Source organism: Lissotriton helveticus, chromosome 6 (assembly GCF_964261635.1).
Source record: "Lissotriton helveticus chromosome 6, aLisHel1.1, whole genome shotgun sequence".
NCBI lineage: Eukaryota > Metazoa > Chordata > Amphibia > Caudata > Salamandridae > Lissotriton > Lissotriton helveticus.
Genome location: NC_136067.1, coordinates 1,385,532,854 through 1,385,553,540, shown reverse-complemented (window position 1 = coordinate 1,385,553,540; position 20,687 = coordinate 1,385,532,854). Strand labels below are relative to the sequence as shown.

The following is a 20,687-nucleotide window of genomic DNA, read 5'->3' as shown; positions in this document are numbered from 1 at the left end:
CGGGTGTTGTTCGATTATGTAGTGTACCAGATTCCAGAAATTTCTGTCAGGTGGTGGGGAGGTCCGACATTTAAAGAAATTCAGCTGGGGGGGGAGTTCAACCTACAAAGGTTTGAAGATCCCTGCCTTAGGAGAAAGGAATGTCAAGTGTTGTCTAAGTTATTGACACTTCTGTACACACTATTTCACTGGCTACACAAATCATAACCGTTCTGACAATATGTCCACTAGTATCAATCTCTCTTAGTTAATACATCTACCTATCTCGCAAACTATAGTTCTCGCACTGGAGATTTACAAGAAAACAGAAGCAGAAATTTGCCTTGCAGTACGGTGTTATGGATATATGGTAAATTATAACATCTTACCTCTACTTTCTACAACAGGTATGCTCACATATATAGAGAAATAATTTGTTTCATATGGTGCATCAATTGCCCTTTATTTACACAAAACATGGAATTCAAGAACAAGCATTCAGTTAATACTTCATGAAAGAGTTACTTTTGTGAAAGATAAATCCTCCACCAGCAAAATGAAATCCATATTTAACACTGTTGTAGTTACACCAGCGCCCATAAAGTTGTTAAACTGAATCCCACAAATTGTGTCCGGGGCCATTTTTAGGTCTCGCGACCTATCAATGCGCGCAAGCGCATTGAGCGGAGCGAGAATTCAAGTGCTCAAAAAGCTCGTCAAACCAAGGGCTTTTTGCTGCAGTTTTCTTTGAGTTCACGTGAATCACGTGACCAAACAAGCACGCGCATCAGCCTCCCTCCCTCCTAATTGCATTTTTTCACGGCCGCACAGCACATCAAAGGGCTTCGCCCAGCGTGCCCTCTGCGGCTTCTCCTCCCCTAATTAATCATGGCTGGCCGGCCGTACTTTCAGTTTCCCGGCCGCTCTTGTTTTATCTCTCCCCCACTGTATCTGATTACCTTTCGCTGTGCCTCCCAAGGTTATTCGGCTGCATAACTAAATACTTATAAGGTCTCAAAAGCGAGACCTATTGGCTATGCCAATGCTTGTTGAGTGTTGACAGTTTTGAACGATCTCCATTCATCTTCACAAGGGGTAGGGATTCTTCTCTAGTCAGGCTTGTAGATGGTCCTCTTCAAATCATACCATGATTGAGTTTGTGTAGTGGAAGAACGAAGTAGCAACACTGCAATCTTCAGATGCAGTGGTCCCAGTAAATACATTTTAAGAACTCCTGTTATGAAGCATTGATTGAACCATGTTACCAAAAGAGTTACAGTATCAACAGTCAAAAGTCTCAGCATAAAGATCTTTGTATTACCTGATACTGTTATTTTTGTACTCAAAGGCTTGGCCAAAACATGAGATTCTTGAGCTAGAAAGGTGCACATGCTCCTGCGTGAAATGAGAACTTTCAAAAGAGAATTTATTCGAAGATAGATCATTTATCAATGAGGACTTTGGCCCGCCTCAAATTCCTTCCTATGGTAACTTTCTAGAAAACTTTAATTTTTGTAAAGGACAGGTTTTTTTTTCTTCAGAAAACAAGCATAAAAAACAAGCTTGCTATAATCATAAAGACTGTCTATCAAGTCAACAAGAGATAAAGTAGATAAAGAAAAATATGTTCCCAAATCATAATAACATACAAATCATTAAACCATGGCAGCAGAAGGCATCTAATGCACTAATATTCTGACTCTTCAACCATTAGCAATGCGTCAAGCACAGTGCCTTTAAAAAACGTCCAGAGTAGTGTAATTTGCTTGGCAGCTTTTGTAGTGCTAAATCATTAAATGCCTCACTTTTACCAGCAACACTTTTAATGAATGATACAGAGACACAAACCTGTACTCATATATGGTATTCCAATATATGTAATTTGTGATTATTAACTATCCAGGTTATTTTAATTTAATTGTAAACATGCCAATTTAAAACTAACTTGATTAATTTTCATACAATTATCCTATTCTATTGTTTAAAAAAATCCCTAGGGATATTTTGGGAACCTACTCTAGAAGTGAAATCCTTACCAACTCAACATAATCACTTCAGTGCTGCAGTATACAGGCAAATGTAATCTTTGACATGTCACTTAAGCACTTATTTTTGTAACGACCTCACCTAAACAACAGACTTACATTTGTACATTTACATTTTCTAAATACACTCAATGTGGGAGTTTTAAGCATTCATATTTAAAATTGCTTAAAAAGATAAATAAATCAAGATAATTTGTGACACTATTGCATCCATTCGGCAAGTCTTCTTCACCTTTGCAGACATGGCATTAAAATAGAAATACAATATGTGAGCATCAAACAGAGGGCAAAGAGATCCAACTTATCTCCAATGTGCCCAAAAGTAACAGCGCCTATTCAGAAGCCCACACTATAGCGCTCATTCTCAGTCCTGATGTGAATCTGAAGTCATACAAGTCGGGCACAAATTGCACCTGGAACAAGGTAGTTTCCTTGCGCATTTGCCTGGTTGCCTCGGGAAACCAGTTAAAAAAAGGGCATCATTTGCAGTTTGATCAAAAAATAAGACCGAAACCACATAATAGATATTATTCTGAACTGGGAAATCTGGAATCGAGCAGTAAAACAATGCGGGATAATGCCAATACCATGCAGTAACAGAATTTCCAACCTCCTTGGAAGAAGGGACTCAAGCTTTTCTGCAGACCTAAGGTATGCTTAAACCTGAATATCCTTTATTCCTTCTCAGAAGGCATATCTGTTAGAAATAAAAGCGTAGTTTATCCGTACTTGTAGAGGTCTAATATGCATAAAACATCAGTTACTAATTAGCAGATTGCTTCTCTTGGACGAGCGGCACCATGATGTCTAATGCTACTCCATTCTGATCTTGTACTGAGTTTGCGGTTTTGTTCTCGGTAGCAGCCTCCAGTTCCGCAGCCTCCTCGAAAGTATTGGTCAGTGGCCTCCCGAGGGTTTCGGGCAGCATTAGAGTTAATATTCCGGTCAGTAGAGCCATAAGTCCAACCAGAAGCTGAAAGAAATACAATATGTCAACTTGACACAGAGCAGAAATGTATTAAATGCACATATACTTATACATATTTTAAATCACTGCAGCTAAACAAATCTGTAGATATATTCTACTACTTCCTACTTCCCAGAATTTGTTTTGAGACTTCTACTTGCAGTTAATGAAAAGCTTGGTTTGTGATGTCAGTATGGTTAAAGCCACAGCACAAACATTTACACCCATAGATCAGGCATCACAGTTGGCTTGTGTTGCACCCATTAAGATGCTTTCGGAATGATAGTGATAGTACTCAGCCTCACCATCTGTCATCACAAAGGTCTAAAACCGGAGTACTACATCTCTGCAACTAGAATTGTGTTTCCAACCAATTGGTGTTTCCTTTTATTGAGTTTTGATTTAAAGCTACAGTTACATATTTCACCTGTTTCATGTCATATTTGAACAAGAACAGAAAACTGAAATATTTATTGCAAAACTGTTGCCATTTTCTCATTGGGAGAGTGTAATCTGCAGACATTAGGACCAATGTCCACTCTTCTGATACTAGTTTTGCATCCATAGCTTCATTAGTATCAGTTATAGGAACACTGTTCATAATGCTCAAAGCGAGGTTACCCGTCTATAGATGTATGCGCAACCCATCACTTCTAGGTTGAACAGATCCCTAATGTAAGGTTAGGACTTGGGGGGAATGGTCGCGCCAAGCAGCAAGATGGCCGCTCCTTGAGTGTGTTCTGCCGGCCGAGACAGGATCCTGTAAGATGCCATCCTTACTCAGCACCAGCGGCACCTACAACATCAAGAATCGAGCCCCCGACACTGCAGCGTAAAGTTTGATACCGCTTTGAGGGCACACCCTACAATATTTAAGGCGTTCATTGAGCAGCTAAGGAAGGTCCGGTGCTGTGACTGGTGCGCTGCGGGCAGTGAGGCGATTGCATCGGAGTTCACCTCGGCTGATATCAGCGCAGCTATCCGGTGAAGCGGAGTGGGAATCCGTGTGCAGGAGACACCAGCGAACTAGTAGCAGCAGCGCCATTTGCCCCTGAGGAGTGAGGTGGGACGGATGGCGGCACATCGAGAGCCTCCAGTGCTGCTCGGCAGGCCATGCAGTTTCCAATGCTGAAGATGCAGTGAAGAGGTAGAGGAGGGAGCCGAGGGGATGAGAGGACCGGCATGGCTTGCTTTGTGACCTGGACTTGGCGTTGGCCTCCCCTCCTGGTGAGCCCCCGCTGCGCGCATCGGGAGGTCTCCTGCTGGGCCTTTGACCCCCCCTACCGAACAAGGTTTTTGGGATACAACTGCATGTGGATGCCCTGGGTAATATTGCAAACTGTCATCATTCTGGGTACCAGATCGCCAGGTTAAAAGGCTGATAGTACCAGAAAGAGACATGACAACATCAACCATAGCAGCATAAACATACTACCGCACAGAGCCGCATAACAAGAGAGTCCTAGCTGGGTAACAAGGCGCCGAGAAGCCTGGAGGGGGTATTGAAGCATGTGCTGGGGAAACGCACTCCATACAGTGTTTGTAATAGCAGCTCCCTCTGATCACCTAATTTGCACTCCCGACTATGCACCTGCAGCGTTAAGGAGGCAATAGAATTGAATGCTGAAAACACGGACAGCCTTTAGAAGATATACCTATCAACGTGATACAGGCCAGTCCCAGACTGTGCATCTTGTAGTGAACTGCGATGGCAGAGCAGTCTGCTGTTATTATAACTACGTTGGCCAAGTCCAGCGCAGAAATGGGAAAAACAGACACCAAACAATCTAAGTTGTCATTTGACAGCAGAAGACATATGCGCCAAACAGACTCTGGGACTGAAGGTGAGGGTGATAACACCCCCACAATGCACACCGACGAACATGGCGGAGATCTACGTGCTCTTCTGCTGGATATGAGATCCTGTCTTAAGACAATCAATATCAAACTCGATGTCTTCACTGCGAAACTGGACCAGGTTAAGAAACGTGTGGACATGCACGAAACCAGGCTGGACCAACTAGAAAATTGCTCATCGTATGCCCACAATTTCCAGGTGGAGGCCAAGGAACAGTTGCTGCTAATGGACAAGGTCTTGACCCTAATAGAGCCAAAAATGACGATTTAGATGCCAGATCCAGACGCAATAATGTCTGCATAATGGGAATTCCTGAAACGACTGCCATTGCTAAAATGGAGACTTTTGTGGAGGAGTTGTTGAGTGATTTGTTCGGAGGCGACCTGTAATCAGTCTTTATCGTGGAACGTGCGCACCGTACCCTGGGCCCTAGGTCACCTGTGGGCGCCACTCCACGCCCAATCCTGGTCCGGTTGCTGAATTACCGAGATCGAGATACGGTGCTTCGCCTGGCCAGGGAAAAGGGGTCCATTTAATATAAAGGCAACACCGTCTCCTTCTTTCCCGATTTCACCCCATCGGTACAGGTGGCCAGGCATGAATTCGCCCCAGTCAAACGTTTACTCCTACAAGCGGAGATCCCATATGCGCTATTGTACCCTGTAAAACTGAAGGCCACGTACGATGTTGTGGAATTTTAGTTCGTGAACTGAACATCATCTGCGCCATCTTGCCCATTCCTCAGACTCACGTATGAACATACACGACAGCCATTTTAGGTACCATGGTCTCCCTGTTCACGATCGCTCGTCAGCGCACTTCCCTGACCCTGCAAGCATCCCCCATGCACCCTGGCTGCCCCCGCTCTCACATGCACAAGTCATGAACCCTCCCCTTCCGCATGACTCTGTCTCTGGGAATCACACCCCGCGCCTGACCAACACCTCCTTTCCTTCCATGAATACCCCTCTTTTGATAAACCCTTCCTCTACGCTCGATTGTCCACACCGATCCTTCCTTTCATGAATATCTCTCCTTTGATGACCCCTTCCTCTGAGCCCGATTGTCTGCACGGACCGCTGGTCATCCCTTAGCCTGAGGATACAGTTTATTGCCCACTACTGTATGCACTCGCCCCTCTTCAAAGGAGCTACTATTGATCATGACCTCCCCACCCCCTGAGATTCGATCAGGCGCACACATTCCAAAGGAATCGGCGGAACACTCAGCTGCGTGATAGCCCCCTCCTATTGTATGGGGGGTGAGGACCTCTACTGTAGCCACGTGTTGGAATGAGCCGGAACTGGGGGGTACCGGGGATGTCTTTTTCATTACTTCACAATGTCTTTATTGTAATAAAGAGCGGTCACATGTCGTAAACCAGTGTATAAAAGGCCAGGCCTCAGAGAGGCTGTTAGAGAGCACCTCGAGACGATACCTTGTTGTCCGATCTGATGTGTTCTGCTCCGTCGGAATAAAACTTGTTTCCTGTCTTCCTGTCTCCAGCGCCTGCCTCTTTATTTGATAAACTTCGTATGGTATTAGAGGCGTTTAACGCCGGGCAAAATTACTTAAGAAACATCGACTAAATCGCCTGACCATTTTTCTGATTTTCCTCAATTGGCGTCCCAAGCGTGGGGCCCATCAGCGACACGTGGATCCAGTGGGAGAGGTCCCGACGACAGAGTGAACGACTGCAACGATCGGGAGAGCTCCTGTCCGATAGACCCTCGTCTGACAGCCGATCATCCGAACTTCACTGGTTCCGAGCAGACCTCTCCCGAGTGATCTACGGTCCTGACTGGGAACCATCAGGAGTGCCGCGGTAGCAACAGAGAGTAGAGGACGATCGGGCACTGGAAGCGGAAGACGAGAAACTGTCCATGCGGTCGTGACACACGACGAATTGCCAATTGATTAATTGTTTGATTGATTGAAATACTAGTATTTGCTTTGTCGCTCTTTGAGATATTCGCTGCCTGCAAACGGGGAGGAATAGGAATATTCTATCTCCCTTTGCGGATAGTGAAGGGTAGGTAACGCGGACTTTTGTCCCCCATTGTAATCTGCCGTACCTATTTTTCTCCCCACTGATTGATTGACCGAACATAGATTGTTTGGAGTATAGTTCTTTTGAGGTTCTCTGCTTGCAAATAACGTAGAATAGCAATATTCTGTCTAGTCTTTGCAAATAGTGAAAGATAGGTAGTGCGGACCTTTGTCCCCCGTTGTAATCTGTCATGCCTGTCTTCTCCCCACTGATTGGTAGTTGGTACAACCCGGACCGCTTATTAGAGATGAACCATCCAGCTCCATTGGAAGGCACCCCTAATAAGGACATGTTCACTAAGCAAGGACTAGTCGCTATAGCTTATAGTAAGTTATGGCATAAATATACAAAAAAGGACCCCGAAAGTCAGTGGCCACTGATAGGTTCCTTTGATGATCATAAAATAAAAACGTTAGAAGCAGCTGTTAGAACAAATAAGGCAACGCCCACCATGCTCGATAGTATCGGCATGTGGCGCAAAGAAGCAGAGCAACAAAGGAAAAGAGAAGAAGCAAAAATAGGGAAAGAGTTACGAAAGGCAGCCCACCTGGCCGCTAAGGAACTAGATGAAGAAATAAGAAGGAGAGAGGAAGTTCGACAAACGCAAGAATCAGGGTCGGCAGGCCAATGCCCTGTTAGGACCCCCTCTACGCTCTACCCGGAGATGCCCTCCAAACAACGGGCAAACGACGAGTTACTGCTAGGTCCTCCGATTATCTACATGCCCCCTCCTTATGCCCCCTGCCAGCCTCTAGCACAGCACCTACCAGTTCTGAGTGCGGGCGAGGGTGACCCTAGCGCTAGTGCCCCGGCTCTTACGGCCTTCGCACCGGCCACATTGGTAACAACATCAGATGAACTCGAGACTAGCAAGCAGCCAACAGCCAGACCAAATAGGTTGAGCAAAGACGAGCGGGATGGGATTGACAAGATAGCAAAGACACTGGTAGAACGGAAGGAGAGCGAAGAATATACGATGGTTATGCACAATTCACATGCCGGTAGCCACAGACGGCATTTCATTTTACGGTTCAGCTACCACACCCTGAACGCATATGAGGATAGGTATCAAAATAAGGGTCCTGCTAAGCTGACGGCTCTATATTGAAAGGTCGATGTTGGAGATGGGACTGAGCGCGATGTGACGGACCTCTTCATGCAAACGCTTGAAGTCTTCCGCCACCTCACGGAACAGAAACCGGAGGTTAAGATCACAGTCCCTGAAACAGCTGAGTCCCCATTAGAAGTAGCCAACACTATGATGCCTATCAGAGAAGCCGCCCCCTACTGGGTTCCCCCAAGAGGTCAGGGAACAAACGACGATATCAACCACGCAGATGCAAAAGGGAGGGTTGTGTACAATTGGGTTTACCAACCATGGGATCGACAAGATATTTTAACCTTTAGGCAAACCCTGCCTAATTTAAGGAAGAACCCGACAGCATTTTACACCGAATTAGGCACAGCCTTGGGCTCAACGATAATGACTCTAGCAGACGTTGATTTGTTTTTCGGGTTATGTCTGCCGGCTGACGTGTGGAAGCAAATCCGGAAAGCCGATCACACAGATCTGTTCGGACATACCTGGAATCAACTCAGTGAGCTAGATAGACGACGAGAGCCCGGAAGGAAACCGATAAAAGACATACTGGAACTTCCGGACAAAATAGTCCAGAAGCTAAAAACCTTGATCCCAGAGAAAAAGGTAGATTGGTCAATAGTCACAGCTTGCCGTCAGAAACCCCAGGAAGACGTATCAGAATACTTCTCCCGATTTGAAACGGTGTTCTCCGACTACAGTGGCCAAGACATGACCACCGCAACCGGACAACACCTATTTGTGCAAAACTACGTAAAGGGTCTGTCACAAGAGGTTTCCCAAAAGTTACAAACGAGCGAGAGTAGTTGGGGGGCCTCCAAACCCGCCGCTATCCTCCAAATGGCTCAGTACTACGAACACCAAAAGAATGAGAATGATAGGGCAACCGAGAGAAAGAAGAAAGATTTGAAAGAAAGGGTGATGATAGCCCAGATACAAGGGGTGGCAGTCGGGAAAGAACTACACAGGGGGAGCTACCAATCAATCGCCCCTAGAAATCCACCCCCAAAGGACCGCACACCCACTCCCTACTCTGGACGTAGGAACATAGAAGATAATCAGTGTGCATTTTGCAAAGGATTCGGGCATTGGAAGTCTCAATGTCCGGTTCTTCTGGAACTAATTAAAAATAAAGAAACGAGGGACATGACGAATGGCCCCAGGACTAGAGGGCAGGGGCGGGGATACACAAACGACACCAACAGCGACAGACCAGGAAGATCGAACACATTTGACCGTCCCCGACAGAACCAGTACCAACTATCTGACAGTGAGAACACTCCCGACTTCGCATAGGACTGCCAGGGGCAAGGGAGGGATCCAGTCGAGCTCTGTGTTGACCAGCAAGGTCCTTACGTCACCGCTAAGGTCCTGGGTACAAAGTCTCCATTCTTGGTAGACACTGGAGCGACACGTAGTGTATTATCAAAGCGACTGATTCCAAGGGCACCCTTGTCTGGCTCACACATTACATCGATAGGTTTCGATGGAACGCCCTCCACTAATCCCCTGTCTGTACCTATCTCCTTTGACCTAGGAAACAACCCCACTGACACAACATTTCTGCTCTCCTCCAACTCCCCTGACGCCATTATGGGTATTGATTTACTAAAACATTTCCGAGCTACTATTAGGTGTTCCCCAGATGGAGTCCGAGTCATCCTGTACGACAACCCGAGCATGTCCAGATCCCGCCCCGCACGACATATGTACTCTATAACTGATGCTGACCTATCCTTGCTCGACACCCTACCCCTGTACCTATGGGCCAGAAACGACTCGGATGTAGGACGAATGATGATCGACCCTGTGCACATAACTGTTCGACCAGACGCAATACTCCCGAAACTCCCACAGTACCGGATATCGCCCGAAGGCGAGAAGGCATTGGTAGCGATTATTCAGTCCCTGGTAGATGCAGGAGTGGTAGAGGAAGTGGTTAGTAATGTCTGCAACAGCCCTATCCTACCCATTGTTAAGAAGCAAGGTGAGGGAGATGAGAAAGCGTACCGCTTCATCATCGACCTGCGAGAAGTCAACAAAGTGGTGGTGCCACAGTACCCCGTAGTCTCAGACATCACCACCATTCTGACCCTCATCCCGTCCACTGCACCACCTTCACCGTTATTGATCTCAAGAATGCATTTTTCTCTATCCCCATCCATCCAGACAGCCGTTATCTCTTCGGCTTCACCTTAAAAAACCGTTCGTACCGATTTTGTAGAGCTCCCCAGGGCTACACTGAAAGTCCCAGCATTTACAGCCAGGCCCTCAAAAGACAGCTGGACGCCGTCCAGCTACCAGATGGAGTGGTGTTGATCCAATATGTCGATGATATCCTTTTGGCGGCCGACACCACTCCACTTGCAATCACGGCCACTATCCAACTCTTGCACTTTCTTGCGGAGAATGGCCACAAAGTCTCCAAAAAGAAACTGCAGTTCTGCCAGCCTCAAGTGACATACCTAGGCCATCTCCTGTCCAAAGAAGGGAGGAAACTTACGCCCGACCGAATCCAAACCATCCTAGACACCCCCATCCCAAAAACACAGAAGCAAGTCCGTTCATTGGTGGGCCTTACCTCTTTTTGCCGACAATGGTTACCAAATTTCAGTCTCATTATAAAACCCCTACTTTCCCTGTTGGCCAAAGATGTTCCCTTCCCACTCCCTTGGACCCCCGAATGCCAAGTGTCCTTTAAGGAGTTGCGGGATGCCCTTTGCTCGGCACCCGTCCTAGGAACACCAGATTACTCCAAGCCCTTCTCCCTCTTCACTCACGAAAGGGAGGGATGCGCAGTGTCTGTTCTAACTCAGCCCATCGGCTCCAAACAACGCCCTTGTGCCTACTTCTCTGCCACCCTTGACCCAGTCGCCAGAGCTTTACCTGCCTGCCTTCGAGCAGTAGCCGCCGCTGCTGTCTCTATCCGTCAGAGTGAGGGAATTGTACTTTCGAACTCTCTCACGGTGTTAGTACCCCACGCAGTTGACACCCTTTTGAACCAGACCAAGACTCAACACCTGACTAGTGCACGACTGACGGGGTACGAATTGACTCTACTTGCACCCCACATCACTCTGACGAGATGCACGACTTTGAATCCTGCTACACTGTTGCCCTTGCCTGAAAATGACCCCGATGTGCCCCCTATACACGACTGTGTGACCCTCACGGACGAACAGACCAGGAGTAGAATTGACCTCCGAGACATTGCTTTTACAGACCCTGATGGAGAACTATGGGTAGACGGCTCTTGTATCAAACTCCCAGACGGCACCACTTCAGCTGCCTATGCGGTGACGACAGCCCGAACAGTAGTTGAAACAGCCCGCATCACGCAACGATCCGCACAGGCGGCAGAGCTAATTGCCCTCACACGAGCATGTATCATAGCAGCAGGAACCACGGCGAACATTTACACGGACAGCCAGTATGCCTTCGGGGTGGTTCATCATTTTGGGCTCTTGTGGAGGGAAAGGGGATTCCTGACGTCCCACGGCACGCCCATCCTTCACGGAGATCTAGTCTCCGCCCTGATTGAAGCAGTTCTCCTCCCCAAACGATTAGCAGTGATCAAATGCCAGGCACACAAGAAGGTGACGGACTTAGTTGGACAGGGAAACGCACTGGCCGACATCACTGCCCGAACCACAGCTGAGAATAGGACGACGACACGCATGTATGTGACCAGGTCACAAGCAGAAAAATGGACTGACGCTAGGGAAACGATTAGGGACATCCAGTCGGCCAGCACACCTTACGAACTGACTGAGTGGGCACGGGTGGGTCTAAAGGACGATGAAGGCTGCTGGCGGACAAAAGACACAAACAAATGGTTGCTGCCTGATTCATACTTGATTCCCATACTGACTATGGCACACTCCCCTGCACACATAGGTTCTGCCCCCATGATTGAACTCATTTCCAAAGTCTGGCACAACAACAAAATCCCCGACTCAGCCAAACGCCTGGTCCAGCAGTGCCTTATCTGCCTACAACACAACCCCGGGAAAGGAACTGTGGTACCCCGGGGAGGGTTTGGGATCCCCGACCACCCCTTTGAGGTGCTCCAGATGGATTACATCCAGCTGGAGAGATGCCAAGGCTTGAAGTACGTATTAGTCATTGTATGCGCCTTCAGCAAATGGGTGGAAGCCTATCCAACCCGTGATAACACTGCCATGACTACTGCCAAAGTACTACTGAAAGAGTTTTTCCCTCGCTACGGCCTTTGTCGAATTTTATGGAGCGACAATGGCCCCCACTTCATAGCTGAAGTTATCCAACTAATCTTGAAGGGGCTGGGGGTAAAGCAGAGGTTTCATGCGGTCTTCCACCCCCAATCCGCTGGCCTAGTTGAGCGACACAATGCTACACTGAAACTGAAACTGTCAAAAATAGTGGCCACCACAGGACTTAAGTGGCCAGATGCCCTCCCACTGGCATTGCTATCGATGCGCTCCACTCCCACTAAGCACCACTTGACCCCCTACGAGGTTGTGTTTGGGCGACCAATGAACCTCTGGACTGCCCCCAAACCGACCTCCATTCACGACGTCCCCGACGTCCTGCTGTCAGATTATTTATACAAATTAACTAAAACGTTGTCTGTCATTCATCAACAGGTGCAGCAGGCCATCCCCGATGCTTCCAAGGGGCCCGGTCACGATATCCAACCGGGAGACTATGTTTTAGTCCGGAATTTTCAACGGGCAAAGAGTCTGGAACCCCGGTGGACGGGCCCCTGGCAAGTACTGATCACCACTCGGACGGCTCTTCGAGTAGAGGGGGAAAAGGCACTGGCTGCACGCACACCACTGCAAGAAGGTCTCCTCGACCCTGGCCATGACAGAAAACGTCGACACCCAAGAAGAGCTCCTGAACAAAGACCGGCCATCACTGAACTGCTATCCTGATACCGAGGCACTTGAACTTGCAAAATTCTCTGATCCCACTGTGCCATCCCGGGAAGGGTATTTCCTGCGTCAAAAAGGAGGGAGCTTCGGCTAAGTAGACCACGGACTAAGTTAAAATCTCAGAACGGTGGCCTAAAACAACCAAGGGTTACCCGGAGAGAAGCTAAACAAAGTCTGTGGTTCTGCCCATTACCGAGCACCTTGAAGATGACGGAAGCGCCAGATAAGAAGATGATGGAAGCCACCGGAAATACCCACTACAGGAACCCAAAGGCTGACAATTTGCACAAATCAAAGACAATCGCCTTCTTCATTGTCTTCCTCCTTTGCCTCCTCCTCATGACTTCCTTCTGGATCTTGGAGGAAAGCACACCCGCTCATCAGATATTGCCGACCACTGCACAGCCAACCACCATGAAAGAGCACCACCTGATCTCCCTTTCGCCTCAGCTCCGAGAAAGGCGTAAGGAGTTCTGGAACAATTCCTTCGTGCAACTATTGCACCAGCACAACCTTGCTGCAAATGCCACGAACTGCTGGATCTGCGGGTTGCTCCCGCATGCCACTGGACACTCCATCCCCTTCATCCCTTCTCCTTTCTCAGTTCACGGCTCCTGCCTCGCCTGGTTGATCCTCTTGCAGGAAAGCCACAAGGACAACGCCGCTTCTGGTCAAACAGTGTCACACTTCTACTATGGGTTCTGGCTGAACAAAACAGGAAGGACGTCTGCCCCCTTTTGTCCTGTGACCTCAGGTTCCGCCTTCCATATGAACATCCCTGCCAAAGAACGAGTTGAAATGCAAGTGCTCCACAATCCAGCTAGACCCACCTTCTCCTACCCGCGGAAGCGAACGGCTGCCACTCTGACTGTGGCCCTGTCTGTCATCAATGTCACAGGTCTCGTGTGCCTCGAAGGCCAGGGAACACAGCTGGTGGGTCACAGTTCCTGCCACATCACCAGAACATTGGTCTCAGTTGATCCCCCCTCCTTTGTTGCTTCTCCGAATATGTACTTTGTTTGTGGCACCAAAGCTTACACTTGGCTCCCGAAAGGTTGGAGGGGTACGTGCTACATCGCCTTCATTCTTCCCCCCACGTATGTGGCCCCAGCCTACCATCACCGGCAAAAGCGCGCCGGAGACATTGGACAAGCCGACTCCACCGGAGCACAGTTCCTGGATGCGGTGAAGGGACTTGTTCCTCTGTGGGGCCCAATGGCAAATAGCCGCGCTATCCGACACCTGACTCAGGCAGTAGAAACAACCATTAACATCACGGCTGGCATCCTCGCTAACAACACGGCTGAGCTTCAGGCGGTCCGCCTGGTGGGTCTTCAAAACCGCCTTGTTCTAGATGTGGTTCTGGCCGACCGTGGAGGAGCATGCCGCATCATCGGCTCCAGCTGTTGCACCTACGTGCCAGATAACTCGCCTTCAGTCTACAAAGCAATCGAACACCTCCACAGACTATCCTCAGAGGTTCACCAGGAGCAAGAAGGATGGTCGCTTGGAAGCTGGTTTTGGGACACTTTGAAGGACTGGGGATGGAGGTTGTTTACATTTATACTGATACCAGTCGTGGTACTGTGTGGGTGTTGCTTAGGTATTCAATGTTTGCCACCTTTGTATTCACTCATTTCTAACTGTATGTGCCCTAAGACTTTGGACTTTAGAACTGAGCACATGAGTCCCCTCTATGAGATAGAAATACGTGGTCTTATGGGGATAGATCCGAATTGACAAGCTGGCGAGACATGTTAAAAGGGAGGACTGTGGAATTTTAGTTCGTGAACTGAACATCATCTGCGCCATCTTGCCCATTCCTCAGACTCACGTATGAACATACACGACAGTCATTTTAGGTACCATGGTCTCCCTGTTCACGACCGCTCGTCAGCGCACTTCCCTGACCCTGCAAGCATCCCCCATGCACCCTGGCTGCCCCCGCTCTCACATGCACAAGTCATGAACCCTCCCCTTCCGCATGACTCTGTCTCTGGGAATCACACCCCGCGCCTGACCAACACCTCCTTTCCTTCCATGAATACCCCTCTTTTGATAAACCCTTCCTCTACGCTCGATTGTCCACACCGATCCTTCCTTTCATGAATATCTCTCCTTTGATGACCCCTTCCTCTGAGCCCGATTGTCTGCACGGACCGCTAGTCATCCCTTAGCCTGAGGATACAGTTTATTGCCCACTACTGTATGCACTCGCCCCTCTTCAAAGGAGCTACTATTGATCATGACCTCCCCACCCCCTGAGATTCGATCAGGCGCACACATTCCAAAGGAATCGGCGGAACACTCAGCTGCGTGATAGCCCCCTCCTATTGTATGGGGGGTGAGGACCTCTACTGTAGCCACGTGTTGGAATGAGCCGGAACTGGGGGGTACCGGGAATGTCTTTTTCATTACTTCACAATGTCTTTATTGTAATAAAGAGCGGTCACATGTCGTAAACCAGTGTATAAAAGGCCAGGCCTCAGAGAGGCTGTTAGAGAGCACCTCGAGACGATACCTTGTTGTCCGATCTGATGTGTTCTGCTCCGTCGGAATAAAACTTGTTTCCTGTCTTCCTGTCTCCAGCGCCTGCCTCTTTATTTGATAAACTTCGTATGGTATTAGAGGCGTTTAACGCCGGGCAAAATTACTTAAGAAACATCGACTAAATCGCCTGACCATTTTTCTGATTTTCCTCAATGTCACCACCAACTATTTTACAGACACTAAATCAGCAATTAAGTTTGCAGAGCAAGTGGGAGGAACGAGGCGCAACACTGCAAAAGGACAACAGAGTCCAGAGAAGAATCTGAGCGACAAAGACTTAAAACTACTTACACTTGTAGTTATCATGTCATCCTTTACTAACGTTATAGACATTGAGTACCTGCAATAGATATGACGCGACTACTTCAGTGGTTTGATAGATCGCCCTCATATACACTATGTATGTCATTGTTATGGTGAATTAAGGTTAATAATGTGCCAACGGTGCCTTTATCCCTCGGCCACCCTGCCTTCGGCAGGGCTGTGTGCCGGTGACCCCACACCTCCGTGGAAAGATCCCAATTCTAGTCGTCAGGTCTCGACTTAGGACACACTGTTGGTTATGTTTCGTAGGGGGGTATAATTCACAATATAATTGGGGGGGTTGGTGTGGGTGGAGGGTGGGAAGGGGATGTTCTTCTTAGTAAGTTGTACAGATGTGACTGAGTCACTTTTACACGCAATGCTACAACAGACCACACACCAGTTGGCCATGGTAAGGAGCACCCTAGCGGACCGGGGTTTTAATTGGGAAAATGCCATATACAAGTCACATGATTACAGCCACAAACACCAGGTACATTCGGCTGTTATGAGTTCACAGAGGAGGCACAACCCATATTAGATTTTTAACTTGGAATATACGTGGGCTAAAGGATTGTAAGGAAAATGAATATGCTACTTGCCAGTATGCATCTGTTCTTGGCATGTAGGGCTGCTGACATTCATATCTATAGCATAGATCGCCGCCTAGTGTTGGGTCCGGATGATTGCACATTGTTGTCCTGGAAGAGTCTTCGAAGTATCACGAGATAGGTGGCTCCTCCCCTGGACTACAGTGCGCATGGGCATCGACTCCATCCCCAGATTGTTTTTAGCCATTGTGGCGAAGATGGAGTGTAACAGTGTGAGCGATGACCATGCTAAGAGTAAGTGTAAATTCTGCAGCCGCTGCAGGCGCCGGGAGGAGGGCGGGCGATATGAATGTCAGCAGCCCTACATGCCAAGAACAGGTGCATACTGGTAAGTAGCATATTCAGTTCGAGGCATGTGGGCTGCTGAATTCATATCTATAGCATAGAATACATAGCAGTCCCTCTATTAACGGCGGCCGCCCGTGCCAGCTGCAGAAGTCTGAAAAAGTGTTTTAAGAACAGCCTGTCCTACAGCTGCCTGCTGTTTGGAATGCACATCTACACAGTAATGTTTGGTAAACGTATGTGGTGTAGACCATGTGGCTGCTCTACAAATGTCTTCCAAAGGAATGTTACCTAGGAATGCCATGGAGGCCCCCAACTTGCGTGTGGAGTGTGCCCTGAGGGGGACCGTTAAAGTGCGCTTAGCTTTCTGATAGCAAATCTGAATACACTTAACGATCCACCTGGCTATTCCTGCTTTGGAAATGGGGTTGCCTTTGTGCTGGGCTGAGAAGGCAACAAAGAGTTGATGTGTCTTTCTAAAATGTTTGGTTCTGTCAATGTAGTACATTAACGCCCTTTTGACATCAAGCGTGTGGAGCATTCTTTCTGCCACAGTTTCAGGGTTTGGAAAGAACGCGGGCAGTTCGATGGTTTGATTGACATGAAACTGCGACACCACCTTAGGAAGAAACTTGGGGTTAGTGCGCAGCACCACCCTGTTTGAATGAATTTGTATAAATGGCTCTTGTATTGTGAGCGCCTGTAGCACACTAACACGTCTCAGAGACGTGATGGCAATGAGAAAGGCCACTTTCCATGTCAAGAACTGAATCTCACATGAATGTAGAGGCTCAAACGGGGGACCCATCAATCTGGCGAGGACCACATTGAGGTTCCACACAGGAGCCGGTGGGGTCCTGGGAGGGATGACCCGCTTCAGCCCTTCTAGGAATGCTTTAATGGCAGGCACCCTGAAAACAGAGAGATGCTGCCTGTTTTGGAGATAAGCCGCTATGGCGGATAAGTGTATCCGAATGGAAGCATATGCTAGATTGCATTTGTAAAGATGTAACAAATAGCAGATGATATTAGGAATGGATGAATCTAGCGGGTTGATATTGTGTTCTGTACAGTAAATGACAAACCGCTTCCATTTTGCCGCATAGCAAGCTCTGGTAGTGGGCTTTCTCGCCTCCCGGATGATGTCTATGCATTCAGGAGGCAAATTAAGGTAGCCAAACTCTAAGACCTCAGGAGCCAGATCGCCAGATTGAGCTGTTGCGGATCTGGATGCTGAATGTCGCCATGGTTCTGCGTCAAGAGCCTTGGTGTGAGGTGCAGCCTTTGATGCGGTACCACGGAGAGTTCTAGAAACGTGGTGTACCATGGTTGGCGTGCCCACGTTGGAGCAACCAGGATGAGCGTCATCGAGTGTTGCTTTAGCTTTTTTGCCACCAGCGGAATGAGAGGTGCTGGGGGAAAAGCGTACGCAAATCTGCCTGACCAGTTCATCCATATCGCATTGCCCTGCGACTGTGGATGAGGGAACCTGGCGGCAAAGCTTTGGCATTTTGCGTTTTCCCTTGTGGCAAACAGGTCTATCTCTGGATGACCCCACTGCTGGAAGTACGGGCGGAGTACTGATGGATGTAACTCCCACTCGTGCATCTGGTGGCTGAACCTGCTGAGCAGATCCGCCATCTGATTGTCCTTGCCCGGGAGGTGTTCCGCCATGAGGAAGATGTTCCTCTGAATGGCCCACTTCCACATGCTCTGAGCCAGATGAGACAACTGTGGAGAGTGCGTACCTCCCTGCTTCTGGATGTAGTACATGGCTGTCATGTTGTCTGTCCGGATCAACACGACTTTGTTGCACAGATGTACCTTGAAGGACTTGATTGCCATGAAGATTGCCATCAGTTCTAGGTAGTTGATGTGCATCTTCTTTTGCTGCGTCGTCCATAGTCCCTGCACCGTGTAGTGGAGCACATGAGCTCCCCAACCCTGGAGAGAAGCGTCCGTTGTTAGGATGATCTGTAGAACAGGCTCTTGGAACGGTCGGCCCTTGCAAAGGTTGTGTGGATTCCACCAATGCAGAGAGTTGCATGCCCGACCGGTCACCAACACTAGGTCTTTCAACTGTCCTTGAGCCTGAGTCCACTGATGCGCCAAGCATTCTTGGAGCGGACGCATATGCAACCGTGCGTGCGGGACTATGAAGATGCAGGAGGCCATCATGCCTATCAACTGCATGAACACTCTCGCTGGGAGTGAGTGTTGCGGTCTGAACCTCTGGATTAGCGACTGGATGTTGTCGATCCTCGCTGGGTTTGGCTGAGCTGTGGCTGCCAGAGTATTTATCGTCGCGCCCAAATACTGCCGCACATGGGCTGGCTGAAGGTGCGACTTTGGATAGTTTAGTGAAAACCCCAGACTGTGAAGGAGGTGAATGGTGTGGGACATGTCTGCGGCGCACTGCTGGGCCGACTTGGCTTGAACCAGCCAGTCGTCTAGATAAGGGTAGACATGTATGCTCTGTCTCCTGAGGTGCGCCGCTACTGTTGCCAGACATTTCGTGAACACTCTGGGGGCAGTGGTTACTCCGAAAGGGAGGACCTTGAACTGGTAATGCCGGTTTTGGATGGTGAACCTGAGGTATTTCCTGTGGGATGGATGGAGTGGTATGTGAAAGTAAGCATCCTTGAGGTCCAAGGTTGCGAGGAAGTCTCCCTGGTTTAACAATGGAAGAACCTGCTGCAGTGTTAACATGTGGAAGTGTTCTGAAAGAATGTATTGGTTCAGGGGGCGTAGGTCTAGAATCGGTCTGAGTGAGCCGTCCTTTTTTGGGATTAAGAAGTACAGGGAATAAACCCCTGTGCCTTCTTCCTCCACTGGCACGAGCTCTATTGCGCCTTTTTGCAGCATCACAAGAACCTCTTGCTGCAATAAGTGCAAGTGCTCTGCTGACATAGGACGTTGTCTTGGGGGTATGTTTGGTGGAGTGGATGTCAGCTCCAAACAATAGCTGAACTGGATAAGTTTCCTGACCCACCTGTCTGTGGTGATGGACTTCCAGACTGGCAGGAACTGTTGGAGTCTCCCCCCGACAGGTGTTGGATGGTCGGGGGGCAGTGACAGGGAGTCACTGTTTGTTTGTGGCAGAGGAACGGGAACTGTTGTTGCCTCTGCCTCTACCCTTGGCACTGTTTCCTCTGTATCCACCTCTGCCCTGCTTGGTGTACGAGGATTGCGCACCACTTTTATTGAATGGCGTCTGCTGCGACATGTGTCTTCTGCTAACACCTCAATTGCCTGAGCGACGAAAAGTGTTCCCTCTAAATTGTTGTGACTGGAGAGCACCCATGGACTTGGCAGTCTCAGTATCTTTTTTGATCTTTTCCAGGGTGGTGTCCACCTCTGGACCAAATAACCTGTCTGGGTTAACCGGCTGGTTGAGGATAGTAGTCTGTATCTCTGGCTTGAACCCTGAGATGCGGAGCCATGCCTGACGCCTCAACATCACACTAGTATTGATTGCTCTCGCTGCTGTGTCCGCAACGTCTAGCGCACACTTTATAGCAGCGTTGGAGATGAGCTTTCCCTCCTGGATAAGCATTTCGGCTCCCTCTTTAAACTGGTCTGGAAGGTGTTGCATCAGCTGCTCTAGGGTGTCATAGTGTGCCCTATCGTATCTGGCCAACAGTGCCTGCGTGTTTGAGATGCGCCAGATGTTGGCTGCCTGAGCTGCTACTCTCTTCCCCGATGCCTCCAGCACTTTTGACTCCTTGTCTGGGGGAGGAGCTTCACCCGTGGTTTGGGAGTTCGCCCTCTTGCGGGCATTAGAGACCACCAAAGAGACCAAAGGCAACTGGCCTTTTATGTAGGTTGGATCGCCAGGTGCCGGTCTGTATTTTTTCTCTATTCTAGGGTTGACAACCCTTGACCTCGTGGGTTCCTTGAAAATGTCTGCCGCATGCTTAAGGACCCCTTTGAGCATTGGAAGAGTCTTGACAGTCTTTTCAGCAGTGGAGAAAGTGTCAAAAAGGAAGTCAACCTCCACAGGGTCAGCATGCATTTCCACATC

General features: G+C 48.6%; 1 protein-coding gene across 2 annotated transcripts in view; it reads right to left on the bottom strand.

Moving 5' to 3' along the window:
* Nucleotides 1–1,040: 1,040 nt before the first annotated feature.
* Nucleotides 1,041–20,687, bottom strand: part of SLC22A16 (solute carrier family 22 member 16) — a 466,664-nt gene continuing 447,017 nt past the window's right edge. The window contains exon 8 of one of the 2 annotated variants that reach the window (XM_078649168.1): nucleotides 1,041–2,997. In XM_078649168.1, the coding sequence (XP_078505294.1) occupies nucleotides 2,788–2,997 (210 nt within the window). In that variant the 3' untranslated portion in view covers nucleotides 1,041–2,787. The remainder of the gene's footprint in view (nucleotides 2,998–20,687) is intronic. The other variant, XM_078649169.1, reaches the window with a different exon arrangement.